This window comes from Fonsecaea monophora (genome assembly GCF_001642475.1).
Source record: "Fonsecaea monophora strain CBS 269.37 chromosome Unknown Scaff5, whole genome shotgun sequence".
NCBI classification, from domain to species: domain Eukaryota; kingdom Fungi; phylum Ascomycota; class Eurotiomycetes; order Chaetothyriales; family Herpotrichiellaceae; genus Fonsecaea; species Fonsecaea monophora.
In genome coordinates this window covers 571,923-591,576 of record NW_019173936.1, presented here as the reverse complement: position 1 = coordinate 591,576, position 19,654 = coordinate 571,923, and the positions used below count along the sequence as shown (strand labels likewise).

The window sequence follows — 19,654 nt, the reverse complement described above, 5'->3', positions numbered from 1 at the left end:
ACGGGGAAATACAGATTGTGGTGACAAGCTCTGCCTACCAGTGATTGTTGCTGCTATTGAATGGAAGTTTGGATGCTTTTCTACAAAGGGCCATGTATGGTCCACTGTCGCAGCTCGGTCTAGGCCCGGGAATACATGGTATCGCAGTAGGATTTGCGTTCGGCATTGCGTTTCAGTAATGAATGAACGGAGGTTTCCTTGATCTCTTCAGCATGGCGATTTCATTGACATTTACGACCGAAGCGCGACGAGGGAGACTGGAGGAGAAGCCTTTGTTGGTTGGAGCTCTACATAGATACATACCAACGACATGTAATAGAATGGAGTACTGTGTGCAAGTAAAGACGACTTCCAAGTCTGTACACTCGTTGCAGTAGATCCGTCTGTCTGTACCTCGTAAAGCTGGATTCATCACAAGTACACCAACGACTAGAGGTCCGGGTCGTCAACTAATTGTAACCTTGACAAAGTACTCGTTCCCTCGAAGTCATCCTGCAGTATAGAATCTGCCTCCGACATTACATCCCAATCAGTTCCACTCGTATCACCACGGCTGAATCCATGGTTCACTTTTTGAGCCTCCTTACGCACCTGCATTGCGACAATTGCCACGCCTAGCGCATTCCATACATCTTGATCTCTTTGGCTGAAATCAAGCTCAGCAATGATGCGGAGTCGATCGGGGTTGACACTCGCGCTGCCTCGAAGAGGAGTTCCTGGGGTAGATGGAGAATCTGTTTGCGGTTTTGTGGGCCCCAGTGTATACCTCTTACACGGGCTGAGTGTGACAATGACAAGTACCGACGAGATGATCACGAAGCCGACAAGAGTAGGTGAAGATGCATCATCATCAGCTACCCGCGTTTCGTCGGTGTCAATGAGATCTGGACTTTGAGTCTCGATGCTTGGGTGAATATGTTGAGCTCTTTGATGTCGCACCGAAAGCCTCTGTAACCTGTTCGCGATCTCCTCAAGCGTCTGCAGCGTAGACCGACCCTTCTTCCTGGCGACGACAGCGTGGACTGGAATATAGCTGGTCTTTGAACTTGGGCGAAGTCCCACATCTGTCAGAGCCCAGTAGAGGTATCTCTTCACAGACTGTTCCAGAATCCTTTCTCTGGGAATACCCGGGCTGACGTGTGTCCTGTCTCGTATATCATGGCCGGCCTCGAAGAGTCGACGCAGAGCATGGCTGGCCCTGAATTGGTTGTCTCGGATGTTTTGGATGAGTGGAGGTTCTGCCGAGTTCTCGTGTGCAAACACACTAATCGGTAATGTGTCAAAGTCAATCATCCAGTTTTGCGGAAGAAGAGGCTCGAAGCCACGATAGGCGAGGTGGAAAAATAACTCGCGTTCTGCCTGCGACCAGAGTCCTGAGTTGGCAGGCAAAGTAACCGCAGCAGCATGCCTTCGCGCTTCCTCCATCGCGTCGAAATCTACGGAATCTAGCTTTTGCCTTGCCATTGCGGTTGAAACGAACGATATCGAGTCATCGTCGTGAATTCCCGTCTGAGAAGCGTGCACCGCTTCAGGGTCGGCACGTAGTGCGAGCAACGATGTCCTTCGGCTGTGAGGGGTCGCTGGGGGTGGCATCAAGGTTCGATCTAGGTCTGCCTTCGTCCTTATTCCATCGCTGGGGATCGACGGGCTCTGATGCACATCACTGTCATCCCCGTATGGTGTGAAAGCGTCTCGGTCCATGCTTATCGCACGCTTTTTGGTCTTGGGCCCAGAGTGATCCTCTTCCACAGCCTTTCTTTTGCCCTTGCCATAACTGACAGAATCGTAGGACCCTGCACGTGTTCCAGGACTCGGGGTATAAGCTGTGTCATTTGAATGGGCTGAGGCTGTAATGTTATCAGAGCGGGACAGGACAGTCGTGGATGAGACCAACAGGCCCTGGAGGTAGCGAAAGGGAGAAGCAAATGCAGATTTGGCCATGATCGCAGACTGAAGCGTAGTCGAGGATTTTGCAGGACGTCTCGAGGATGGTGCAGGTAAGAGGGAGCGTGACGACGAGCTGGCGGTGAGGAGCAGCTAATCAAATCGGAAATGAATCGAGTGGTGGATGTTGTCGGCTAGCCGAAGGCCTGTAGCGGATTGATGGCAGGGCGGGTGAATCGCCGTAGCCTTCTTGGAAACATAGAGGGCATGACTGAAATGTCTGGTAGGATGACCATTTGTCGGGCGCGGTGACCTAGTACGGGCGTATCCCTGCGCTTTGTTCCCTGACGTGAAGTCGTATCAGGGAAGTTGGAAACAGGCAGCCTTGGGCCAGTTTCAGTTTCAGGTTGACGTCGTTGACATGCGCGTATTCAATTGGGCGAGAACACGTTGGGCAGCAGGAGCTTCGCTGTATAAGGACTAGCGTGTGTCAACCCAGGCGCGGGTCATCACGTGTCAGGCTCGCTCGTTCTAAAATTCCTATTCTGCCTATCGACCAAGTAACTCATACCAAGTATATGTTCGGCATAGGGGTGCAGGCAGTATATAAGAAGCAACACTATATCCCGCTGCTCTCAGCCACTGTGAAGCCGTCACAGTCCTGCGCAAATGGATGCAGCTGAGCATGATCTCGATGCCAAACTCTACAAGGCTTCAGGAACCCTCCTTAGCGAACTTCAGCACAAGCTCCCACTACTATTATGCCACCCCGTGACGGTGCCACCAAGACGCCGTCTTCGAGTCCTCGACTCAAAATGTGAGGAATTAAATCTGCTGGTTTGTCTCCATGAGTGTGCTGGTCTTTGAGAGTATAGCTGACTCGGTATTAGCTTGACCGATTTCAGGAATGGCCTCAACTGCTTGACCCGCATCTTTCGAAGCTGATCCAGCATCTTACCGATGCCTTTATGGGCTACCTTGCAAGTTCAAGCGATCAGTATGGCCCCACGCAACGATCTGGAACAGCTAGCGTCAGTCCTTTACCTCGAGCGATATGCAGACTGCTGTACTCTTTCTGTAAGGTTAGGGGCTACAAAGTTATTGTTCATTTGCTCAATAATGAGCCCAAATACTTGGCTCCAATGTTGTCCGCTTTCACATCTTGGAATACACCATCTAAAGGTATGACCTGGCAAGAGAGATACATCATGCTTCTCTGGCTGTCTCATCTGATGCTTGCGCCTTTCGAGCTGGCCACTATGTCGGTCAGCCACACGGTCACCGCTCTTCCTGGTGACCTAGGTAATCTTCCTGGCATCGCCGGCGGTGTCGTTTCACTTGCTTTCGACCAACTGGAAAGCCCGGGCAAGGAGCGTGAAGCTGCAAGTATTCTGCTAGTACGGTTGAGCTCACGGAGAGACATGCTAGCCCACAAACTGCCTGTCAAGCTTGTGCAATATGCCTCTCATAAACTCCTCAATGATGCTGATTTGGTCAGCCTCAGTCCCTACAAAGCCTTGGGCCTCTTGTCGCTTCTTTACGGTATCACAAACTCTGCTTCAGATAGCGAGGCCGCTTCTTACCTTGAGAACAACTTCAGTTCTATATTGAAGATTGCCACAGCTGAGAGCAGCCATTTTGCTGCTATCAGAGACTCGGCCCCTGCACGGAAATGGATTTTGAAAAATTTGCGGGCCATTCTGCTACATGCAATCTCCTTGAGCTCCAAACACTCATCTGTGCAACTGAACAGCTCCAACACCATGCTCGAGGAGAGTATACAATACTTCCTCGATGCTCTGGGTGACAAAGACACACCGGTCAGGATGGCCGCTGCCAAGGCACTGAGCGTCGTTACCCTGAGACTAGATCCTGACATGGCAGCAGAGGTCATTGAAGCGATTTTGGGGTATCTTGAAGAAAACGTCCTATTGGAAGATCCTCACAGTCATAAGCTTCTGTCAACAACGGACAGAACAGTCCACGATACTGGGATGATGAAGAGAGTCATATCCGCGGTCGACCCCTTGAGATGGCATGGCTTAATGCTCACACTAGCACACCTGCTTTTCCGCCGATCTCCCCCACCCAAAATGCTATCAGAGATCATCCGAGCCTTACTCCTGGGCCTAGAATTTGAGCAGAGGTCCAATGTCGGCACTTCAGTTGGCGTCGGTGTACGAGATGCAGCTTGCTTTGGCCTCTGGGCTCTTGCTCGGAAATACCGTACTTCAGATTTGGATCTCGTATCTTACTCGGATCATGCTGAGCAAGGTGGAACAGAGTGCCAGAGTGTCCTACAACTCATAGCTGTCAAACTGACGATCTCTGCTTGCCTCGACCCTTCAGGTAACATTCGCCGAGGGTCGTCGGCGGCTCTACAAGAGCTCATCGGTCGGCATCCAGATACAATCACCAATGGTATCTCGTTAGTCCAAGTTGTTGACTATCATGCTATTGCGCGGCTCTCCCGGGCCATGACTGAAGTCGCTCCACAGGCCGCGGCACTTGGAAACGTCTACCACAGAGCTCTATTGGAAGCCTTGAGAGAGTGGCGGGGTGTTTGTGCCGCCGATGTCAACCAGCGTCGCTGGGCTGCCTCGACCATTCACCTCCTCACAAGGTTCCTCCCCGTCCCAGAACTCTCTTCCTACGCTGAAGTTGTCCTTCGCCAGCTACTAAATCTTAAGTCAATCAACATGGGAAGCACTGCAGCAGCCAGGCACGGATTGCTCCTCGGGCTCGCCTCATCACTTGCCTCGCTTGCTTTGCTTGAGCCTGTGATAGCGTTGTCTTGGTTGGAGAGAGAGGGCAACAAGATTCTTGAGTTGAAGCTGTTGACAGGCAAGCTCGAGGGCCGGACGACAGCAGACATCGAACTTGTGATGGAAGGAATAGCCACGCTTATCTCTGAAATCAGCAAGTGTTGCGCTATGGCAAAACGAACACCAGCGCCTGTGCTGCAGTCATGGATATCGGCCGCCGCAGGAGTTCTGAATCACTGCACCACAGCTGGGACCAGGGAAATTGCCGTCCAGACCAGCGCTGAGGCATTCGTGGAGCTATTCAAGGTTCTCCCACTTTCCGCGGATGCCACAATGATTCAAGGATGGCTCGAGGACAAAAGACAGACATCCGCAGCTGCTACAAGCAAAGGACGCCTCAAAACACTGAGCTTGCTACACGGATATCTGGCGCAGATTGGATTTGATCCCACAGTCCGTCACAGAATTCTGTCGTACGCGATGGATATCGTCCAAGGCTCGTATAAAATCGAGACAAGAGTTGATGCCATGGAGGCGCTGGGCGTCATACTCGCGAGTGAAATACCAATGATCGACGACAATGTCACAACTCGACTATACGGAGTATTCAAATGTGGTCTGACAGACTACACCAATGACCAACGAGGGGACATTGGTTCAACCCTCCGATTGCAGACGCTCGAGACGGTCGACATATATCAGAATGCACTTGGCTCTCGTGAACAGACTAGCACAATGTTAAAAGACGTGTTGCCGCTCGTCGTGAAATTGGCAGCGGAAAAGCTATCCAATGTGCGTTTCCGAGCCTGGAAATGTCTAGAAAGCCATTGGAAGAAGTATTCCTCCTTTCCAGACCTGCAGAATGCCTTTCAATATCCTGCCGACGTCTTATCGGTCACTTACTTCCAGCAACTGATGGATCTAATATCTATACCCTGGGTGCAAAGGGATCTCATCCTTGGACTTGCTTCGTCGGCAACATCCGGAACAGAAGACCTGTGTCGCGCGGCCAGCAATGCGTTTGTCCTGCACATGCAGTCGCTAGACTCTAGGACTCAGATAAGGCTTTCCGAAACAGTTTCGACTATTGTTGTTGAAGAGCTTGCGCTCAACGCCCAGCAAGATGATCGCCAGGTTGTCCCTTTGCTTGACTTTCTGTGTTTCATCATTGATCAAAACCTATTCACTGTCGACTCGAGCGAGCGTTCGGACACCGCAAAGGCTAACTTGTGGACCGTGATGCAAAAAGTCCACGGCCCCATGTCAAGCCTCCAGAGAATTGAAGCTTCGCTGAATGTCTACTCGAGGATGTTGTCCATGGATGCCTATCGTATCAAGGCGCTGGATAAATTGACCAGACAACTGCTCCACCGCTGGCCAAAGGTACTTTCCCTTCTCGACCCTTGTGGAGTATTGGTTGACTAACTTATAAGATTCGTAACATTGCTGCCGACTTTCTCTATGTTGACTTCCCCAACAAAACACTGGCGTCTTGCGATTGGAACGAACCATTGGCTGGAATAAAACCCCTCGTTCTTGACATCCGAAAGCAGGTTGGCGTAGTCGGAGTGGGCGGCACTAGGTCAGGTGTTTGACGGTGTCAGAGAGGAGGAATGGGTGAATTGACATTGCAACTAGCTGTCCAGCCCACGCGTCTTCATACATCGAGCTACGGCGTCTTTGACGGACTTTTCGTTGTACTGCTCCCAGATATCGTACAGGCTGATCAATTCCTGGGTGCCCTCAATCATCTGTTCAATGTTGATGCCGGACTCGACCAGGAATTTGATGGTATTCTGCATCTTCTCATTATCCTTGCTCAGGTTTATCACCTTCTCTCTGTCTCCTGGCTGCTGCGAGGCTGTTTCGGTTTGATTGAGAAATGATGCTTTCCCATTGAGGTGGGCGTTGCTTTGAGTGGCCATGAGATTCGACATCTGCAGATTGCTCAGCACGCTATTGATAGGAGTAGACAGGCTCTGGCGCCCGCCGACACCAAGGGATGAAAAGTGACCGGCATCCGGGTTTGATAGGGTTTCGTGAGGCAAAGAACGGAGTGTGCCGGCGGCCTTAGCAGAGGGTAAGAAGACCACGGCAAGAAACATTGCAATAATGGCAACAAGGTGAGGAGGACAGGTCAGTGGCAAGTCGGTCATGTAGCTGTCATTGATGATGGACCAAGCCAAGCCAAGTTCGTCGTTCGTCAACTTGAGCTCTTGATTCTCCTTTAGGGCGATCAAGGAGCGATAGGGATGCCAGACAATTAATTCGGAGCGCATCTCTGAGATGAGGCAGAACTCCATCTCCCCGAGCCTCGAGACATCCCCCGGCACGAATTCGGGCCATGCTTGGCGTGCTTCGGCCGCGACAAGGCGGATGTGATGGGGTGATTCCTCGGTTTTGGAGGCAAGATAGAAAGCTGTCGCAACAAGCAGGTAGAGGTTGACGTTTTGCATCGGTGTCGAGAGGAAATAGCGCTGCATGTAGACCATGGCAGTGGCAACGCATTGTTGGCGGAATTGCAGCCTTTTGCCTAGCTGTAAGATTCTGTCTCTCAGGAAGATGAGCATAAGTCTTCTATCCGGATAGGGCCACTGTTCAAGAACTTTGGAATTTTGTCTGTCCAGCTCGTCGCGGATCTCGAGCAGCTTTTCCGGTGTGAATGTCCAGAATTTGCGCTGTGTCGAGACCCAGTAGTTGGCCGCCATCCTGCTAGAAGATAGTGTTGATAATCGTCACGAATCCCCTCAAGAATCGGCCCGGCATGTCCTTTCGAAACATAAGGCTACGAAGCTTCCTCATGGCACCACCATTATTCACTGAATTGATAGATGACAAACATTGGCAGAAGGATAGAGCTTGAAAAGAACATTGACAACTGCAGTTGAAGTTGGGAGAAGGCTCGGCAAGGCTGCGCGAGGCTGACCAGTAACCTTTGTCCACGCCTTTGACGCTGCGGGCTAGTGAGGCCGAGCAGGGGGGGGTCAAAAAGGGGAGAGTTTCGGGGTTTGAGGTGCTCTTGGGTGCTTTAGGCTTAAAAGATCCTCGTCAGTGGCGCTGATATAAGCTAACCGCCAGTTAACTAACGCCCCCACAGCACGTCACCCTTCCAAAGCACACCCACCACACCTCAGCAATCAATCCATCACCAACTGCCCAGCTTGTTTTGCGGCAAACAGAGCTTCGGATTCTTCGTCTCTCTCCGATCCTCTCCTTTCACAGTCGGCTGGGCCACTACTGATCCTTCATCTAATTGTCCCCAAGACAATCCTCACGCCTCGCCAACCTTTCAATCAGTCACCTCCGAAGCTTTGCTTGGTGAAGAGAAGCACACAATCATGCTCCCCCACAGATAGTCCCTTCTTATCATTCCCACCAACGGATGTAGCATGAACGGAGAGTCACACGAACGCCGCGATGAGCGGATTCAAGACTTATGGCGCAACCTCGATACTCGGAACGAGGGTCAGCTCGACCTTCCAGCTCTCAAGAAAGGCTTGCGCAAAATCGACCATCCTCTTAAAAACGCCGATGACCTCCTCCACGATGTTCTCAAAGCGGTCGATACCTCTGGGGATGGACGCATACAATATAACGAGTTCAGAGTGTTTGTGGAACAAGCTGAGCGCGAGCTCTGGCAACTTTTTGAAAGTATAGACAAAGATAACAGCGGCGCGCTGGATAAGGCAGAGCTTCGTGCCGCATTTAGTAGGGCAGGTTTGACAATAAGTAGCGCGAAGCTGGATCAATTTTTTGACGAGGTGGACGTCAACCATGACGGGCAAATATCCTTTGAAGAATGGAGGTCTGGATATGCCCTCAGCCACTCTTGATCCGACGATCTCTGACATGGCGTACAGGAATTTTCTTCTCTTTTTACCTGCGAGTGCACCCACTCTTGGATCTCTGATATCATATTATTCGGCGACAGCAAATGTTAACCAAGAAGGTGATGTCCACATTAATGACACCCTTCAAGGATTTGGTAAGGGCTACTTCACCCCTTTGCTCGATACCTACATTCCAGTGGCAACTGAACATCGATTTTACCTTGCCTTGCTTTACACTGCCTTTGAGGGCTTTTGAGCAGCTGAGTGCCAGGCGCAACCTGACTCAGGTTCTGTCCCTTTTGGGATTTTGATGTTCAGCACACGATTTCTGTTCATCGTCTCTAACCTAATTGACGATGCTGACAGAAATCCTCATCCCACTAGGCTATTTCATAGCAGGTGGCTTAGCAGGCATGATCTCGCGGACAGTAACAGCACCGCTAGACCGACTCAAGGTCTATCTGATCGCTCAAACGAATCCCAAACCGGCGGCGGTAGAAGCGGCCAAAAAAGGGGCACCTCTTGAGGTGGTCAAGAACTTTGCCCGGCCGTTGGTTGACGCGTGCAAGGATCTGTGGCGGGCTGGCGGAATGCGAAGTCTGTTTGCTGGGAACGGTCTCAATGTCGTCAAGGTCATGCCGGAGTCTGCCATCAAGTTTGGTGCATACGAGGCCGCGAAGAAGATGTTTGCCGAGTTTGAGGGTTCGGATCCAAAGCACCTCTACCCGACTTCGCAGTTCCTAGCCGGTGGTATTGGTGGTGCAGTCGCCCAATGCGTGGTTTATCCTCTCGATACTCTGAAATTGTAAGTAACGACTTGGATTTTGCCGCCGTGTACTAACTGGCGATAGCCGCATGCAATGCGAGACGGTCGAAGGTGGCTTGCATGGAAACGCGTTGATCGCCCAAACCGCACGAAAGATGTGGAGACAGGGCAGACTCATGCCCTATTATCGGGGATTAGGGATGGGTCTCGCTGGCATGTTCCCCTACAGCGCTATCGACCTATTCATCTTTGAAAATTGCAAACATTTTGTCCTAGCACGGAAAGCCAAGAAATATCGCTGCCACGAGGAGGACGTGGAAATGAGCAACCTTCTCACAGGCGTTATTGGAGCAACATCAGGAGCGATCAGCGCGACCGCTGTGTACCCGATCAATCTATTAAGAACGAGGTTACAGGCTCAAGGCACAGTGCTGCACCCGCCTACCTACAAAGGCATTGTCGATGTCACGATCAGAACGGTTCAAGGAGAAGGAGTGAAAGGATTGTTCAAAGGCGTGACACCGAATTTGTTGAAGGTTGCGCCAGCAGTCAGCATTAGCTATATTGTCTACGAGAACAGTAAGAAGTTGATGGGCCTCCATTGATCCGGGACGTACCTTGTCTCCACGAGATAGAAATTCAAGCACCGAATATTATGAAAGAATGTTCAAACAAGACTAAATAATAAAGAGGCTCTGTCCTTCCACCCTTCCAACATTTGACAGATTTATGTGTATCGAATCTGAACTGCATCTAGTCATTTAGTGATTCACCGTTCAGGTGATACGGTGGATCAATTTTGGCCCGAGGCTGCGACTGGATCCTACACAATCCCTATTGTGCAACGTCCTGCAGATAGTGATGTGATGCGATTCTTGATGAATGACTGGAAAAGAGATGCTTCTTGAGTTCCTACCTGTGACTGTCCCTTGGTATGCTGATAACCCCTAGTCAAAGTACCGGTCCCAAACACATACTCCATGACATCGCGCAAGACGACACCATTGTCCAATTCCTCTTCCATCATTGTCCATGACCTCTTCGCGGAGTGATGGAGATCCTCTTCAGACGCCTGACATTCTGTCCTCTCCCACGATCCCGATACTCGAGGTTAGCAAGACAAGACCGCCCGCGAGAAACGAATCACCCGAGACATCCACTAACAGTCTCCCTGTCCGCACATCGAGCCCTCCCGCCCTAGGTTCCCGCACCAGCACCTTTTCTAGCGTTCTCTCTCGCTCTAGCTCCCCCAATGGGAGGTTGTCGCTGTCACTATCGAAGTTTGGCAGATCACGAGCGAACAGCCCCCTCGGAAACCCCTCAGAAACATATGATGACACACGGTCTCTGATTGTCCGGGCGTTTTCTCCCACTGTTGCAATCTACGCATCGCGCGAGGTGGACGAACTCGCCGCTCGCAAAGGACTGAGAAATGGCTTCGTCGAGCTGGTGCGCCCGTTCGGTGACAAGATCAACGGCAAGGTGGTGGTGCGAGATAGCACAGGAGCCAGCCGGGCATGGGAGGATTTTGGTGTGCACTTTGCAGACCTTGGCCAACTAGTTCAAGATGGCACGTCAGCGCAGTCTGCGTCGAACTCCACAGACAAGCTAGAAGAATTGATGGAACATTTTGTGGGCGATGGCTTTGACCAGACCGAAGATAGCCTGGGACGAGGCGAGACCTCTCCCTTTTACCGGCTGTTTCTGGCACGACTTCTGGCGTCTCAAACTATGAACTCGCATGAATCCTTCCGCCATCCAGTTGGTGCGGTGATCGCTATCAGTTCTGCCACCAAACAACCCATCGAGACCCTGCGCAATCTCTATCAGCAAACCGCGTCGGGTTCGCGAGCCTTACCTGTTTATGCCAATCCGGAATATCTAAGATATTATGTGCTTGTCCACGATGAGGACCGAGATGATTTCAGCAAGTCGTCTGCGCTGTTTGATCAGATGAAGCGCCATTTCGGCCTGCACTGCCACCTTCTCAGGCTGAGATCCGCGCCATGCACCCAGACCGACGACGACACGGAAGAACTTCCTGCCAGCGAGTGGCTATCTCCTACTGAACAACTCTCTCTCTTACACGACACGGCCGATCTGATCGATCTCGATACCTCAACATCTCCCTATATCTTTTCGTCAGATGCGACGGCGTTGCGCGCATTTGTCCGCGAGCTCATTGCACAATCAATAATCTACCATATGGAGCAAAGGATTGCTCTGTGGAACGATCAAATTGCCTCGCGTCGCCGCGGTATTTCCGGTCGGTTCATGTCACTCTCTAAGAGATGGACCGCAATTGGAAGTTCTTCTCGAAGCTCGTCATCAACCACTAATGTAGGGTCAAGCGGCAATTACGACAGCCTGCAAGGAATATATCGCTATGATGCTCCCGAAAGTCTCTTGCGGAAGCTTGCTGACTACGCATTCATGTTGAGAGATTACAAACTGGCGGGATCAACCTATGAGCTGCTTCGAGGGGACTACTCCAACGATAAAGCGTGGGAACACTTGGCCGGAGCGAACGAAATGTGCTGCGTCGCTACTCTCTTGAACCCGCTCACGAGCAGCGGCAGTTCCAAGTTCAAAATCGAAACCTTCGACAACATGCTCGAGACTGCAAGCTATTCATATTTGACCCGGTGCACTGAGCCAGCACTTGCGTTGCGCTCTATTTTGCTGGGCGTCGAGCTGTTGAAAGTCCGAGGTCGAGCAGCTGGCGAGCTCGCGGCGAAGTGGGCAATTCGCAGCCTCGAACTGGGCCTGGTTGGTAGTATCGGACATGTTTTGGTCAGTGAACGGGTTGCATCTTCTTTTGCAGACCGCATCGGCATCGGCAACACAAGTTGGGGTATGCGTAAGCGGAAAGCTGCACTATGGAATATCATGGCTGCTGACGAATGGATGAAACTCGGCCGAGCCGAGATCGCCGCTGAGCGACTTGATGAAGCACAAGAGTTATATGGTGAGACGAAGAACACGGAATCACACAAGCAGTTTCATGAGCTTGCCGAATACCTAGATCAATTGCGACTGGCTGTGAGGATGAAGCTGGGAGAAGCAAGGAGAAGAGGCTTTAGTGGAGCGACGAGACAGATCGAGCTGGAGGGTCCGGTGGACGCCCAAGCTGACGTGGAAGATGAAACAGTGGAAGAAATGAATGCCCTGGAAAAGGTCGACAGCAAAGGCCACCGAAAAGTTACTCCAGGAGGGGGCCTGGGAACAGGAGCCAGTCCCCTTGAACCCGTTACGCCGTTGAGTCCGGCGCGGCTGAGTAGGGGCGACACATTCCGGCGCGATGACGATTTTGAATGAAGACATTGAATGCACCCGTCCAGCTAGAGGTCCAATCAAGCGTGGAAATCCAGGGCAGCGCAATCTGATTCGATCATCCGGGTATTGAGCGCGAAAAACAACCTGCCAAAATCATACAACAAGGGAGCAAAATATGATTCAAAGGCTTCGAAGGAACGAACAACAATAGCTCGAGAAATTCTCCACTTCTATACGTTAGCCTCAGAATGGATGTTGCGGATGTCGCTGACCCTATACAACCTGCGACGCTGATCTAAAGAGACACACTCCCGGTTGGCCTCTCTCTCTAGACCTGCTGTGTACTGATGTCCAGATCCGAGAGCCTTGCGCATCAGGCCAACGGTTGCCTCACTTGGAGGGGTTTGTTGAAATGTTACATCCGATCTCCACCTCCTTTGGAAGAGTTAGCTCTGAGCAGTGGCCTCGTACCGTCTGCCATCATAATTCAGCCTCGAGATGCTGCTGCTGCATAGACACGGATTTCAATATCTTGGCCTTGGAGCGGGCACTGTTGATCTGTTTCTTCCATGGCAGACTTAACGGTAGGGACAGGATCCCGATGTGGCCGTGCTGTAGAGACTCTCCATCCAGGTTCCGCTGGTCCCCTAAAGAGTGTTCAACACAGGCAATTGTCTGATAGCTACTTATTCTAAGAAGAAGGGGGCTCAGATTCTTTGGGTGAGTGTTAGAATAGATGACGGCAGAGATATTTGGTCAGGTATGGAATAACATTAATTCTTGATAAACTTGACAAAATCTCCATTTTCTGCTACGCGTCACGCGACTCCAACTGCCACTTTACGCGTGACGAAAGAGTGAGAGAAAAAACACGCTAAGCCTGCGACTGCGACCCGCGCCATCCATTCACATCAACCTGGAACATCTGTACAAGCACCAGGAAGTGCTCGGTACTTTCCAGTCTATTGTCGTCAAAGCCCATCGGTGGGCTGACGCACACTGAGGTCTGAGGTTCGGTTTAACGCTCAGGCGACTGCAACATCTCAGCCGATACCGAATTCTTGAGGCCTGTGATGGCAGACCGCGATGACTTCACGGACAGCACAGACTGGTTGCAAACCCCTCTGGCCGCCCTCGCCCCGATCGACGCCTCGCTGCGATGCCAAGTATGCAAGGACTACTTCACAACTCCTGTGATGACTAGTTGTTCCCATACGTTCTGCAGCCTTTGTATACGAAGATGTCTATCTCAGGAAGGAAGATGTCCGGCGTGTCGAGAGGAGGATCAGGAAATCAAGCTGCGGAGAAATTGGGCCGTGGAAGAACTGGTCGCCCATTTCACTGCGTCGCGCAAAGGGCTCCTTACCCTTGCGACAGTGACATTGGCTGCGGAAAGAGAACGAAAAGATGATCTCGAGTCTGAAAGACCAAAGAAGAGACGAAAAGTCGCACCGGAACCGACCGGCAATGGCATTGAACGACGGAGTACTCGAAGCCAGAGTAGGAAGAATGCCTCGGATCCCGCCAGCCAACAGAGCCTCGCGTCCACTCCGGAAATTATAGAAGACAGCGAAGAAGAAGGAAGTGTATACGAAGATCCAGACAGCCACAAGAGCCCACACTTCCTCAGTGGGAATGGCAATCCGGAGCCTCAGGATGGCCTCGTCCAGTGTCCCTGTTGCCACCGGCGCATGAAGGAAACAATCATAAATTCGCATCTGGATAAATGCATACAAGGCGACAGTCACACTCCGGTCGACGATGGCGGATCCGCGTCTTCTCCTGCTCCGCCTCCTAATTCCCGCATCGCGACACCTGGCACAATCGCTTACACCCAGAGGAAACCCTCCAAACAACAGGAGCGGCTGCCATTCATCAACTACTCCCTCCTTGCCGACAACGCGTTACGGAGAAAGTTGCGTGATCTGGGAATTCCGGATCACGGCTCCAAAGACCTCATGCGTAGACGCCACACCGAATGGGTGAATCTGTGGAACGCCAACTGCGATTCCAGTAACCCAGTCACGAAAAGGGAATTGCTCCGTGAGTTGAAGATCTGGGAGGATACGTTAGGACGGCAGCTGGACAGGTCATCAACCACTGGATTCATGGCAAAGGATTTTAACAGAGAGCACCATGTGAAGAGTCAGAAAAGCAATTTTGACGATCTGATACGTCAGGCTAGGGCAAGGAAACCCAAAGTGCCGGAGGAACAGAAATCATCTGCGGCAGAAAACCCAACGTTAGATCCCGTTCCACAACAACTAACAGACCACTCGGCCCCCAAGGACCTTTCTGAAGCTCGCCCAACACCTTCCGTGGGTCCAAATGGAGCTAGGGCAATATCAGTTCCCGAAAGTGCAGTCGATGTACAAGAGCGAATGCGAGCCGGAATTCCACAGGCTCCCACCAACGGTCTAACACAGGAGACTGCGATAGCGATCACATCACCCACTTCATTTGAGACCGCACTAGAACCACGGCTGGACCTCCAGACCCCAGAGAGACCTCCTGGAAGGTACTTTGTGTGAGGGTAATGATGTTCTACGAGGGTATATATAGCAATGACACTTTCAGTCTACTCCAAATAGAAAGAACCTACATAAACTCGAAACATGAGCAATATGAATCAACGTCGAGTTAATTATGACAACGCCACAGCGCCACGATGACTATTAATGAGTGAACAGCACCACGTTTTGAGACCTCCTTGAAGGAATTGGCTCCCCAGAAACTCCATAGCTCAATCCACTCTTCCGGGTTTTATATGGTAATTATCCTCGTGGGCAAAACTAGGATGCTTCTTGGGCGATCTTCTCTGGATGCCCGTCTCTTTGCGTGTCGTCCCCTGTCCGTTCATCGAGTTCTAGTCTCTGCATTTTCTCGATGCTCGACGATAACAGGGCCGCTTCCGACTCTTTGTCTTGGGCGTGGTCTTGTTGCTTGATTTCGAGGTCATCGCCTTGCTCTTGCTTTTGCCTTTCCCTTTCTTTTTGACTCTCCTTTTCCCGCTCTCTGCGCAGCTGCTCGAGGGCATCAAGCTCCTGTAACTTCTGCCTGGTCTTTTCTTCCTCGATCTTCTTCGTCTTCTCGCGCTCCTCTCTCTCCATCGCTTCAAATTCCTCATCCACTTCGTCCTCGTCGAGGACGGCCTTCGAATCCACCGGCTCTGCTAGGACCGTGGAAAATTCGTCAACTTTGCCGACTTCCTCTCTCAAGCTCTCCAGGACGTCCTCTACGCGCTCGACTCCTCCGACGCGCTTGTTGAGCGTCTTTAGCACCGATGCGGACGATTCCATCACAGCGAGGATCTCGACTTGGTCCACGGCGGATTCGATCTTGGTGTAGATCTCTTCCAGCTGATGTAGGGTGTCTAGACGCTGCTGGAGCGCCCGCTCGGCGAGTTTCTTCGAGCGAAGGGCCGATAGGGCGCTGGCCTTGTTGCCGGTTTTCACGGCAGTCGAGGCTTGATCTTGCAGCACCGTGATGCGAGCGGACAGGGTCGCGGACTTTTGGTGGACGTCTTCGATAAGCGATTTCAGAGATGCGATTGACCGATCTTCTTGGGTGATCGGCTCAGGTATGGCTGTAGATGACGGCGGTTTGAATTTGACGGTGCTGCCGTCATACGACAGAACTTGTTTGTCACGGGAGAGGTAGCGGAGCAACACTTCCAGGTCTTGACTCGACAGCGACCCTGTCATCTCACCGGCCTGGTTGAGCACATCGTTAACGTCTTTCAGGAATGTTTCCCGCGTCATGACTCTATCAGTCAGAGTCTGTGCTTTTGTGTCTTTTTCCCTTGCAGCAGACAATCTCTTCCAGACCTCTTCTAACGCTGGAACCAACGCGAGGTTTCCAGCCTTTAACCTGCCGCCGCTCACGTCGAAGCTCCCACTGCTCCACGACATTCCAGCCTTTTGTAAGCCCCAGCGCAGAATGGCCCACGGACTCGGGATCCAACCTCTGGAGTATATGCTCTTCTCTGAGCCGAGAAAGTCTTGTAGATCAATCATCTTCCCCTGCCGTACACATTCGTCCACCACACTCCCGAGCCCGCTGGGCCTACCGTACGTAGGACTCGCCAGCGCATTGAGAAGTTCGTCGCTCGTCTGCAGAATCAAATGGTGTTGACCGTGGGGGATTTGTCCCGCGACTGTGGCGCGCGTCAGGGCAGACGACCAGGCGGTGACATTGGCGGTGTGGCCTTCGGGGTTGGAGGTGCGTTGGAGGCTAAGGTCCGAGTAGAGCGAGGGGAGACGTGTTCTGTTACATATGCAAAGACCCGGGTCAGTAGCATGTCCATGTGCGGCAAATACCCCATTCGCTGATCAGAGATGTGGCGGAGGGAGAGGCGGACTTGCGAAACGAAGGCTCGTGCTCGACTAGCCAGTCGAGGAGAGGAGACATGGCGGTAACATTGTTCTCCTGTCAAGGAAAATGAGGACGAAGAGGACCCCTCTCTCAGAGGGACTTGGAAAACTAAGTCGAAGGGGACCGTTGAAAAGTCGTGAAAACAGATGGCAAAGTATTGACGACCAAGAGAGAATGTTCGTTAGTACGAGGTACACCGCCCTAGCAAAAGTATCCGTCCACCCCACCATTAGGGTTAAGTTTCCTATAGCCGACCTCGCATTGTTTGGGACACGATTTGCAGATGACAGATCGATCTTCTCGAAGAGCTCATGGTTGATAGAAATGCTTCGGGCAGTGCGAAATTCTGTGAAATGCGACTTCTACTATCCAGCTGGACTGATGATGTTGTCCGTATCCATGACGACTTTTCCCGTCGCCTGGACCAATCAACACCCCGAGTTCAGGGAAGGGTGGTTCCAAAGAAGTAGGCTATATGGGTGATTCTTCACTTTTCGCGCCTGGGCTATCCATGTAGGTGTACGGGATTCGCGGGAACGGAAGTTTAGAGTACGACGGAGAAGCGACTTTCCGCTTCTGACACGATAGTGGAACACCAGCTCAGAAGGTTTACTAGATACTGGTTCACCAAAAAGTGGAAATGAAGGTCTGCCGATATTCGTGGACCAGCTTCGCGAGGTCGAGATTTGACTCAAGTGTTCTGTGAGTACACCTTAATATACTTCATCGAGCCTGTCGAATCCCCCACAGTTGCGACGCAGTTCATGATGTTCATGTTTTTAAACGGAATTACTAAAGACGGACTACCCAGGTTATTATAGTCTCTCAATACCCCTGTGCAAGATATCTCTTTCAAAAAAAGAACAAATTCCATGCTGATACCGTTGCCGATTATGAAATGCCCAGGACCTAATCTGCCCACTTTCTCATCATGGATCTTGACAACAACCCTCGACACTTCGTGTTTCCCAGTAGACTTGGCTCACGCATTGGGCTCCGGCTTGTTTCTTTCCGACGCACCCTTGAATATCGTACTCAGATCTCCTGTCGGCAGCCGCAGCGGAAAGTCTACAGCCATGAGAATCATTGTGAAAAATAGATACCATCCGAATACACAGAAGACAAATATAAAGGCTCCGGCAGCCTTGTCGCATCTGTTAGAATTTTCTTCTTAAGACGAACAACATATCGACCAGGGAGAAAAGGCAGGGTTCACTAGTAGCAAAAAAAGCTTGTGATTGAACTGATGTGACAAAATTCGAAAAAGCGGACTGACTTGCCTTTTGACACTTTTCAGAGACCCCCGTTTTACCTTCGGCGGCGGACCAGTATGTAGCCATCAACATAATGAAAGCAAGATCGATGAAGAGGAAGACCAGGACGAATACGACATTAGTCCGGAGAGAGCCGATGAGGAAGAAGAAGGTGACAAGGGCCATCACCATCCAGAAGAACGCTAGGGACATAGATAGTATCGTTAGTAAGTTTATACGTGTCTTTCAGCGGGAAAGATGAGCATACTCACAGAAACTCGAGTAAAACTGTGCAGTTCCTCCGGGCTGTGAGGTGTAATAGGCTTGTGCGTTGAACGCGGGCTGGAGCGTTACTCCCATCGCCAGCCAAAACGCACCTGTAAGCCCAGGCCGTCAGTCTTGTGCTGGAACAAGACCTCTTGAAATAGTCATCCAGCGGTAGTAGTTACCTACCGTAGCAAGCGAAGACAACGAATGGAAAGGTATTGCCGATGATCCATTCCAAGATACATCCAAGGATTTGGAGCATTCCACCAAAGAAGAAAAAGAGTCCTCTACCGACAAAGTCGTGGTCAGCATAAGTGAGGAACGGGGGGAGGGCAAGTGATCGTAAATAAAGCATATTCATACTTACATTATGGCTGCTCCATCGCCGCCGGAACCTCGCCAGCCCATCAGATTACATCCTAACGGCATAGACGCGATCAAGAAACCCATCAATGGCCTTTGATTATTCGTTAGTGGATATAAAGCTGATCGCTTCATGTATAACTGACATAGGCGTTGGGTTTCCAAACGTGCTGCGTAGGTGTCCGAGTCTCTGTGTATATGGAGAGAGGTACATTGACTCGAAGACGTCTCTGGGAATAACCACGCTCGAAGCTGTCTGGTAACGAGTCAAATACTCATTTTGCATGTCAGTCGCTTTACTCCCTTCCGGTAATGCGTCTCCATTTTGGTTGTTGTTGTTGGCAGCGTCAGTAAACCCTTGCTCATCTGTCGCCATGTTGTTCGAGTAATGATACTGAAGTAATGCCACGTCGTTCAGAAGGACTGCGCGAGCTGCAAAGAAGGTTGAGAGGTACCATTTCAAAAGCGTGCTGCAAGTAGTCTAGAGCCATCTATATATTTGCTGCCGGGTTGACTCGACCCTCTCCATTTCTCTAATTGAAAAGGAGTGGCCTGTCTGTTTTCGGTCGTCCCTGTCGTCTTGGGTCAATGATCAACCACCTGCCTCTGGACCAGTCAATCAGCGGAGAAAGCCAAAAGCTGCCCTTTTCTCCAGACTAGCAACACCGACAGATGTCGCCTCCGGGACTTGTTCGACCTTTCCCGTCCCAACCGCGACACCCACTTCTGGAAATACAGACCCCTGTTAGCCTTAGCCGTATCTAGTCGAGACCCCAGAAACTTTGTGAACTTGTCCATATCGGCTGAACCCGTTCTTCCGACAGCACAAAAGATGAGGTAGAATATCAAGAGATGGAGGTGATCTTTGACATTCCC

At 51.2% G+C, this 19,654-nt stretch overlaps 7 protein-coding genes across 7 annotated transcripts; 4 read left to right on the top strand and 3 right to left on the bottom strand.

Annotated features, from left to right (window-relative positions):
- Positions 1-429: 429 nt before the first annotated feature.
- Positions 430-1,941, bottom strand: AYO21_01465 (hypothetical protein; the record flags this gene model as incomplete). Its single annotated transcript, XM_022651448.1, has 1 exon — positions 430-1,941. One exon carries the CDS (start codon positions 1,939-1,941, stop codon positions 430-432), a length of 1,512 nt encoding a protein of 503 aa, XP_022516421.1.
- Positions 1,942-2,553: 612 nt separating this feature from the next.
- Positions 2,554-6,074, top strand: AYO21_01464 (hypothetical protein; the record flags this gene model as incomplete). Its single annotated transcript, XM_022651447.1, has 3 exons — positions 2,554-2,721; positions 2,775-2,915; positions 2,967-6,074. 3 exons carry the CDS (start codon positions 2,554-2,556, stop codon positions 6,072-6,074), a joined length of 3,417 nt encoding a protein of 1,138 aa, XP_022516420.1.
- A 209-nt stretch (positions 6,075-6,283) lies between these two features.
- On the bottom strand, positions 6,284-7,357 carry AYO21_01463 (hypothetical protein; the record flags this gene model as incomplete). Its single annotated transcript, XM_022651446.1, has 1 exon — positions 6,284-7,357. One exon carries the CDS (start codon positions 7,355-7,357, stop codon positions 6,284-6,286), a length of 1,074 nt encoding a protein of 357 aa, XP_022516419.1.
- Positions 7,358-8,038: 681 nt separating this feature from the next.
- On the top strand, positions 8,039-9,850 carry AYO21_01462 (hypothetical protein; the record flags this gene model as incomplete). The annotated part of the gene is made up of 4 exons (XM_022651445.1): positions 8,039-8,454; positions 8,510-8,634; positions 8,846-9,284; positions 9,331-9,850. The coding sequence occupies 4 exons, from the start codon at positions 8,039-8,041 to the stop codon at positions 9,848-9,850; spliced, it is 1,500 nt and encodes a 499-aa protein (XP_022516418.1).
- A 427-nt stretch (positions 9,851-10,277) lies between these two features.
- Positions 10,278-12,563, top strand: AYO21_01461 (hypothetical protein; the record flags this gene model as incomplete). The annotated part of the gene is made up of 1 exon (XM_022651444.1): positions 10,278-12,563. The coding sequence occupies one exon, from the start codon at positions 10,278-10,280 to the stop codon at positions 12,561-12,563; it is 2,286 nt and encodes a 761-aa protein (XP_022516417.1).
- Positions 12,564-13,594: 1,031 nt separating this feature from the next.
- AYO21_01460 (DNA repair protein rad18) lies at positions 13,595-15,052 on the top strand (the record flags this gene model as incomplete). Its single annotated transcript, XM_022651443.1, has 2 exons — positions 13,595-13,714; positions 13,775-15,052. The coding sequence occupies 2 exons, from the start codon at positions 13,595-13,597 to the stop codon at positions 15,050-15,052; spliced, it is 1,398 nt and encodes a 465-aa protein (XP_022516416.1).
- Positions 15,053-15,313: 261 nt separating this feature from the next.
- AYO21_01459 (hypothetical protein) lies at positions 15,314-19,154 on the bottom strand (the record flags this gene model as incomplete). Its single annotated transcript, XM_022651442.1, has 7 exons — positions 15,314-16,754; positions 17,882-17,963; positions 18,208-18,351; positions 18,421-18,525; positions 18,602-18,702; positions 18,783-18,872; positions 18,925-19,154. The coding sequence occupies 7 exons, from the start codon at positions 19,152-19,154 to the stop codon at positions 15,314-15,316; spliced, it is 2,193 nt and encodes a 730-aa protein (XP_022516415.1).
- Between the last annotated feature and the right edge of the window lie 500 nt (positions 19,155-19,654).